A 9,130-nucleotide genomic window follows, 5' to 3' on the forward strand; every position below is an offset into this window, starting at 1 on the left:
TCCTCATTTTACTGAGAATAAAAGCCAAATATATACAATGGTCTCCTAAATCTACACAATCTGGCCTCCCTTTACCTGTCAGAAGTCATCTCCTACCACTTTCGTGCTTACTCCTCTCCAACCATATTGGCCTCCTTCTTCTTTAAACCCTGCAGCCCCGCTCCTGCCTAAGACTGTTCCACTGGCTGTTCTTTCTGCCTGAATATCCCCTAGTCATCCTCATGGCTAATTCCCTTGACTCCCTCAATTTTTCCCAAATGACACTTTCTCATCGAGCCTGCCGATCCACTCTATTTATAATAGCCACACCCTCCTTCCAATCACCCACTCCACAGCTCAAAGCCCTCCCTTACTCTGCTTTAAATTTTTATTTTTCCATGCTTTTAATCTTTTTAACACACTATAGAACTAATTTACGTATTTGTTTATTGTTTGCCTCACCCATTAGAATATAAACCCACAGGTCTGAACTGTCCACTGGTATATATTGGTGGGGCCTAGTACTTGACACAAATAAGTATTTGCTGATTGTATTTGCTAATAAATTCTTGATTGAACTAATAAATTATATAATTTAGGTAGTCAAATATCTACTCACCAATTGATTTGTCTTAAAATATCAAAATATATGAGTTTCTGAACAAAAAATTTTTCTGTATTTTTTCTCAGCATGTTCATCAGTATTTTTCATACACACTTGTCTTTCAAAACCCTTTTCCCTTATTCTTTAGAATGGCTAATATCTTTTATGGTTTATCATTGGCCTTATCAGTGTATAGCCTTTTCCATTATACAACAATGAGTTAACTTTTCCAGTAAGGAATAATTCCCCAGAAGACACAAATAATATCACTTGATTTCTGAGACTTGTGGAAGGTAAAGCTAAGAAATGATTCCCTAGGTGATTGTTGCATAGTGAGGGTATTGAGGACCACTCTTAAAGGCCTTTACTAATCTGTGCTAATTATTTACCTGTAAAGGCAGTCCCTTTATTAGTTTATACACATCCTTTCTTTTATATTTTAACTTTTGTTCACTGTATCTATTCATATGCCTGGGAAATTGTAAAAATATTAAGCAATGAACTTTTCTATATTTTATGCACTTCAAAACCTGGTTTCTCATGTTTTAAACCTATACCATTTTATCTAAATGTCCTGTTGTACATAAGATCACTTGATAATTCACTTTTGTTCATTATGTTTACTCACATGTTTACACTATTTTGGAATGGCAGTCAAGTAAAAATTTCAGTTATACCACTTAAAATTTTTTATTCTTTTAAGCACTCTTAAACACATTAGTGTGCTCTAAGATCACAAATAGGTAGGGTTTTCTGATTTTTAAAAATCTCTGTCACTGATAAAAGTATATGGAATAGATCTACGGGTAAACAGCACTTATTATATAAACTTCAGTTAATTTGTCATTGACTCAATTAGAAGTTTCCTTTTGCAATGGCCTTTTGGATCTCTATAAGTCAGAAAGAACCATCTTATAAATCATTACTTGGGTAGGAAGATATTAGCCAAAATCAAAGAGGAAAATACACTTAAAAAATAGCTAATGATATTAGTTTAATGAACAATTGCACTATGCTAGGCATATAATACCACTATAACTAACACCTCCTCACACCAACCTACCCCAACCCTGGTCTCTTTGTCCCTTTCTCTTATTCTTCTTCATAGATCTCTCTCTACCCGACATAGTTTAGTTGTTTGTCTCCACTAATAGAATGCTTTTTCTTGCTCATCTTTGCATATCTAGTGTCCATAACAATAAATGACACACACTAGGTATTCAACAAATGTTAACTGAAAGAATTAATAAATGTCCATCACCTCTTTAATTCTCTCAGCCACACTGATAGGTATAAAGCTTTAGGAGACTAGATAACTTGCTAGAGGTCCTATAGCAAATCAGTAATAGAGCCTGGGTTCTTAGCCACTCTGCATATTGCTACAAGGGAAAAATTTTGTGTCATTTACAACTAACACCTGAAATTAAAGACAAAAACAAAATACTTTCCACAGGAGAAGAGAAAGATACCTGCTGTACCAAATGGAACAGCAGCTCACGGGGAAGCAGAGCCCCACGGAGGACATAGTGGACCTGAACTCCAGCGAACTGGAAGGTTAGTAAACAACACTTTTATGAGACTTCGAAACCAAATGATGTTCTTGTGTGTCAGGAATTGCTGTTTTTAGATCAAAATTTTTTTAATACTTTGAATATCTATTCTTTGGAGGTAAAAATGCCAATTAATTTTATTTCTCTGTAGTTACTGATTATCATTATTGTTCAACCAGAACAACGTATATATCATTTCATTTTATCTTACCCAGTCTTTCATTTTGCTGTGCAGAAAATGCATTTACAGATCCTTAGAATAAATAAGAAAACTGTCAGTTGCCCCTTCCTAAGAGCCCGTTGAAACCTTCAAGTTCAAGATGGAAATAAAAATAAATATCAAGAACTCAGTCTTATAGTCTCTCATTACATGCCAGTAAGATGTATATAATGGTATTTTTTATTTTTATGGTTGTAATTTGAAAGAGCTATATGATTTATTTTTCTAATCACACATCTTTGACGAGATGAAAGCTTCAATTTATTTCTTAAATGGTTCTTTATGGTTTTTTGACAGCTTGTCTCTCTCCAAGCAATGTGTGAGCAGAAAATCAGAAACCCTTGGGTGGGTCTCTCTTCAGAGAATAAGTGCACACAGCCTTCATTATAATTGAAGGCAATTGCGAAGGCTTTGCAGGATTGGTGCTCCCCTCCCCTCAAGGCTGTTTCCTGTACTGCTTTCTCTGTGTCCTCTAAACTGACTTTCCAGTTCCTGACAACTGTGTACATTTTAATCCTCCTCTGTTCTCTCCCTTTATCTATGTGTTGTCTCTGAGGAAATGTCATTTAACATCTTCCTCAGGCTCCATACCTAATTTGATATGGTTCAAACAATTTTTTCCTCTTCCCTTTATTAGAAGCATTGTTACGACTTCTGTTTGCTTTCATATTTTCAAATGCTGTCTTTTTATTTTTTGGTGGTAATATTTTTCTCTCTCTCAGGTGTAACGTGCCACATAGCTTAGATTTTTTTCGAAGTTCACTTTTCCTTACTGCTTCCTAAATCCTCCCAGGTCACCAATATCCGGTATCTTCGCTTCTTCAGAGTTCTTCCACAGATTCTGTTGCTGACATGGCTTGAAGTATCCATTACTCATCTGCTCTCCTGGAGTTGCTGGTGTACACCTGGGCTGCTCTTGCACTGTTCTCTGTAATGACCTCCCACTTCCGGATTTAGATTTTTGCTGTTAAAAGCACATTTATTACACAGTAATATAAGCTATTTAGGCTAATGTATGCTCTAATAAGTAGTTGGAAAACAATGGTCTACTAGAAAATGCTATCAAACCTATAAATATTAACTACTAATTATTAGTTTATAACCACCTCAACTTCTTTTAAGGATTAGGTGGGATATAAATCATAAATGAATGAATAGACTAGTAGATTAAATCTGCTTTGTATTGACTTTGAAAAATTAACAAATCATTCAGAAATGATCTCCAAAATTTCAAAAATTTATGTTTTTGTATGTGTGTGAATTTCACAGGTTCTCTGCAAGTGTCTCTGAGTTTTAAATGTCCTTTTTTTCAATTGAAAATTTGCCCTCTCAACCTCTTCTACTCCATATCCCTCTGATGGAAGCAATCATTAGGAAAACAGACTGAGTCTATCACACGTAATAGTAAGATAGTTACTAATATGTTATTACTGTGTGTATGTCAGTCAAATCAGGGAAATTAAAAATAATAGTCAAAATTTTTAGTTATACATGAAGATGTACATTTTTAAGGAGAAGCAAATTTGTTTTTCAAGAGAACAATCATTTTTGAGGTGATTGTTAGATTACAAACGAATGTTTCTGTTTAGAAAGTAATTAACAAAAGTTTAATATTTTTGCATAATTTAAGTATATTTAACATACTGGCAGTATATTGGAACATAATCATTTTTTTAACCTCTGCGTAGGAACTCAAGCACAGTCTTATTCATTTTAATATGACATCTTTATTCTATGGAGCACAAAGAGCTTTTTAGTAGTCAAGTGTTAAGTCTGCATATTATTATTCAATGTTTAAGGAATGAAAATACCTATTCATTAATGCTCTCATTTCTAATAGATTAAAAAAATTGGGGTCTTCAAATTTTAGGCAGCATTTCACAGTTTAATACTGTTCCTCTCCCCCACCCCCTAAAAACTCTTTCAAGTGTTTCAGCGTAGTTTTTGGATATATTTGACATAAATGAGTTTATACCAGTAAGGTCATTATTGTCTTGTGAATGATAGGCATTGAGATATATTTAGGCAATAGTGGATCGCAATCGATGGTTATAAGGGCCTTCTCCTGGCTGCCTAAAACTGAAAATTGTCTCATTCACAAGGCCATTTAGGTGCCTGCCTGGAACAATATCTTGTGAGGGATTTTTTGGCAGAGTAGGAGCAAGCCATGATTAAACGCTATTTTCTCTCTAGGGTGATGTTCACTATTGAATTACACAAAAGCCAGTTTACCCTCTCTCCTTCACTTTCTGCTACGCTAAATGAAATGTAAACAATTAGAAAATACTGCCAACAATTCAGGGTGATAGACTTGAGTTTAAGAGTAGGTTGATATCGAAGTGGCACAGAAATTAGAGTAATTCTATATCTTATTATTTGAAATTTGATTGATGAACAGCTCTGAACCTTGTTTGAGAGAACCTGGGATTTCGAGGTTGTTGACAATATTTGGTTAGGGACTGAGGAAACACAGTGGTGCAAAGCCATCCATGTAGATCATGATAATATTGGGTCTCATCTCTGCTGATGGAAAACATATACTGTGACCTGGCAACAAAGCAAATAAGCGTTTTGATTTGTATGTTTTTATATTTGGATTTCACTATTGTGTTTTCCCCCTATCTTAGGATTTTTGGGGGACTTATTTTAGATATCAAAAGAAAAGCTCCATACTTCTGGAGTGACTTCAGAGATGCTTTCAGCCTGCAGTGCTTAGCATCTTTTCTATTTCTCTACTGCGCGTGTATGTCTCCTGTCATCACGTTTGGAGGACTGCTGGGAGAAGCAACCGAAGGTCGTATAGTATGTATTATGCTTTTCTCTGAACTTGGAAATTAATCAGTTTTTAAGATAAGTGAGAAGTTAGTTTTAGATTCCTTTATGAGGAGAGATTTGATGTATGGTCTGGCAAGTAACTTCAAATGAATTTCCTGTTTGGCTAGTGGAACTGATAATCTGGTAGTGGAATATCTTAGAACAATTAATTCTGAGTCTTATGAAAGCTTCTAATCTTATCCCTGGCCCCCAACCCTAAGCTATGGTTCTTACCTCACAAGAGGTCCATTTCCTAATATGTAGGCCATGCTTCTGTCCAGAAACTTGTCATGAACATAAGTAAACTTTTAGTAAGCAAAAGAAAAGCGAGATAAGGAAGGCGGAGAAGACACATCCCCATTCACTACTATTTATTTCCTGTTGACAGCCTGTCCCTCTTTTTTTATCCTCCCCACATCTTGTCCAAGATTGCTAACCTTTTCAGAGCAAAGGAAAAATGGTATACCCATGTATTTTAAACATTTTCTCCCTAATTATAATGGCTGCCTGTACAGCTGAGATAATGGAATCATTTATATCTCTACACAGAGTGCAATCGAATCTCTCTTTGGAGCCTCCATGACTGGGATAGCCTATTCTCTCTTTGGTGGACAGCCTCTTACCATATTAGGCAGTACAGGACCAGTTTTGGTGTTTGAAAAGATTTTGTTTAAATTTTGCAAGTAAGTGTTACATACTTTTGGCCCTAGCCCTTATCTATTTCTCTACTGTATCTGTACTTCTCCCAACATCACATTTGGAGGTTGCTGGGAGAGGTGGAAGTGGCTGATTAGATTGTTTGCCATTTTTGTGTCTCCATGGAAATAAAGAAAAAGTGAAAGATTTGTGTATGTTTTATAAAGTTTGTAAAAAATTATATTTAGTTTTCAACACTGAGAACCCCTTTTAGTTTTATCCCCTTAGATGTCCCCTTTAGGCAAAGTCTTGAGTTTAGATACTCATGAGATGCGAAGCTTATTTACTTTCACTTTCTGAATTAGACTTATTTCCAACTGTTTTAAAAGGTGTCAAGCTGTTAAATGACCTTCTTTCTGTGTTTTTTTTTCTCCTCCTAGAGAATATGGGCTGTCATACCTGTCTTTAAGAGCTAGTATTGGACTTTGGACTGCAACCCTATGTATCATACTTGTGGCCACTGATGCAAGCTCCCTTGTCTGCTATATCACCCGATTTACTGAAGAAGCTTTTGCTTCTCTTATTTGCATCATTTTCATTTATGAAGCCCTAGAGAAGTTGTTTGAACTCAGTGAAGCATATCCAATCAACATGCACAATGATTTGGAACTGCTGACACAATACTCGTAAGTACCATTTATTTCCCACTGTTGGCTGTGAGGCCTTTCTTTTTACAAGTATTGCTATTGTTATAAGAAATATGAGGGACTTACTGGGCAGCTAGAGTGCCTTAAATTGATTCATGACCTAAATCCTGGACTCTCAGCTGAAGAGGATTTTAAATCATTTAATCAGCCACTCATCTGATACATGAATTCTTAACATAACAAATCTCTGTCAGGAAAATCTTTTTGGAGTTCTATTTGTCGGGAATTTCCTATTAAGTAAATAGTGGACCAAGATCAACTTTACTGTACAGAGAGATTTTGTTTTTATAAAAGATATATGATTTTGGTCTTTTAGGGCCTTTCTAATTTACAATAATACAAAGAAACAGTGAAAATATAAGGTTTCAGATTTAGAGCAATGAGATAAAATAGATTCACTGGGTCTAAATCGTATTAGCTTGATGCTTGAAAATATGATAAAAACATAAACAAAAATCATGGAATTGAAATGTAATATTGCTTTCAGAACGTACATTTACAATTCAGAAATTGCCTACTGAAGTTGATATTACACTTTAGTATTAAAGATGGGATTGGACCTATTGCTCTTTCTAGTTTTAGTATGCCAGCAGTTTGGAATTTCTCTAAGGCTATGTCAGCAGAGTATATGTGAACATTACATTACTCTTTTCTTTGATTTAATTTTAGGGTTTTTTTGTTGCACTAATATATAGATTTTTATACAGCAAATATTTGAAGCAGTATGTTCTTTATGAGGCAGTTATAATCTCTGGTATCAACAGCAGTGCTCATATAAACTGCTTAGATATGGCCTCAAATCCTTTCAAGATTTATTATCTTTATTATTAGAAGAAGTTGAAATTGTTGGAATTAGACCAAAATAGTGCAATGTTATAATTTTGTTAAGATTGATATCATGACACAGTGTTGAAAATAATGTGATTTTTAGTACTTGACTTTTTCTTGGTCTTTAGAGATAGCTTTAAACAGTACACCTCTATTTTTGGACAAGAAACATCAGAGTGGAAACATAAAATAACTTTCCCAATAAAAGCAAATAATGAGGGTGTCGTGAATAAGGTTGAGAAGGGGATAAAGGAGGTGTCAGGGACATTCAGAAAGCAGGCAGATGGGAAGAGCAGTTTAATCAGAATGAGGGATTACAGTGATATTTGCCTTTTCACATATCTTGAGTTGAAAAATGAGCGGTGTTCTCTAATATGGATATCCTCGCTGGGATTTATACTTGTCTCTGCTTGGATTTTCAAACCGACTATATGCTAGACACTATGCTAGGTGCCGGGGATATCACAAATAATATTCCGTTCTCAGTGAACTTCCAGTTTAATAGGGAATGTAAACAAACAGAGAACATGAAATAAGTACTGTGTTAGGGATTGATGCAGAATGTCACGGTACCACATCAGAAGAGCAGAGAAGACTTTAGGTTCAGAGAAGACTTCCTGGAGGGAGTGACATAGAAGACCAAAACATCAGTAGACATCAAGGAGGTGCTAAGAAATAGAGTAGGAGAGTGGTTCAGATGGAGGGAATGGCACAAGCCTGGATACAAGAAATTCATTAATGCTTTAAAATATTTGTCCAAAGTCATATAAACAGTGGTAAATAAGAAATTAGACTCTGAGGTAATTTTCAGTACACTGATGAATACAATTGATAGCTCTCCAAAAAGAAACAATGTGGGACCAGAAAAAAACAGGTCAAAGCTGAACTATTCTGTTTGAAGTGGTGGGGAGGAACCACTTGTCCACCGTTCCAGCTGTTCCCTGAATTCTCAGTGGCAGCTTCTTAGGTACTCCAGACTGAGAAACACAGTTTAAAATTCCCTATTCTAGAAAGGAAAAAGACAAGAGAAGCAAGGATTGAGCCCTGGATAATGGTCACAGCTTGAAGGTAGACGAATGGAAAAAAAAAAAATAAATGTAATGAATAGATAAAAAAAAAAAAATAAGAAAGAGGCATCAGAAAAGGAGAAAAACATGAATAATATCAGATTATAGAAGGCAAGGGCAAGATTTTATCGAGAAATCTTTAGAGAGACCTGGTATAAAGATCAAATAGTATAAGGAAAAGAGATCTTTGTTAACTTTAAGAAGCAGTATTTGGGTCGGGAGGAGAGGCAAGACTAGAAGTCAGTTTGCAAAAAATTAAGAAAGGAGTAGGTGGTAAAGAAATAGAGAAAGTATGCGTAGGCCACTTTGGTGTCAAAGAAAGTGGAAAACAGTGGCTGCTGGAGAGGATGATGAGATCACGAGAATGATAATTTGTGATAGAAAAGAGCTGTGCGTGTTATAAATGAGGACATAGAGGCAGAGGAAAGAGATATTAGAGATAATGGAGACAGAATGGGTAAACATGAGATTGGGACCTTCTTTCCAGTAGCCAAAAAGTGATGAGATCAATACAATTGTGGGGTTTAGTAAGACAAATTCTCAGAGGATAATTTGAGAACAAAACAGCTTGATTTGCCCATGATTCCTGCCTGTCATGATAATCAAGAGGAGAGTGAAACAGGTTCTGACTTCCTTAATGTTTTCATCTCTGCTTTTTAAGAAAAGATCCCTACCAGTTTTAGTTAAAGTTATGCGTTATTACAGCATGATACCTAATTATTTGA

The 9,130-nt window shown here is 35.4% G+C and overlaps 1 protein-coding gene across 3 annotated transcripts in view; it reads left to right on the forward strand.

Annotated features, from left to right (window-relative positions):
* Nucleotides 1–9,130, forward strand: part of SLC4A10 (solute carrier family 4 member 10) — a 173,648-nt gene that overhangs the window by 104,032 nt on the left and 60,486 nt on the right. For all 3 annotated transcript variants that reach the window (XM_025039563.1, XM_025039564.1, XM_025039565.1), the window contains 4 exons: nt 2,037–2,137; nt 4,981–5,155; nt 5,717–5,850; nt 6,244–6,489. In XM_025039563.1, coding sequence (XP_024895331.1) covers nt 2,037–2,137; nt 4,981–5,155; nt 5,717–5,850; nt 6,244–6,489 — 656 coding nt within the window. The remainder of the gene's footprint in view (nt 1–2,036; nt 2,138–4,980; nt 5,156–5,716; nt 5,851–6,243; nt 6,490–9,130) is intronic.

Source organism: Pteropus alecto, unplaced genomic scaffold, assembly GCF_000325575.1.
Source record: "Pteropus alecto unplaced genomic scaffold, ASM32557v1 scaffold3, whole genome shotgun sequence".
Taxonomy (NCBI): Eukaryota; Metazoa; Chordata; class Mammalia; order Chiroptera; family Pteropodidae; genus Pteropus; species Pteropus alecto.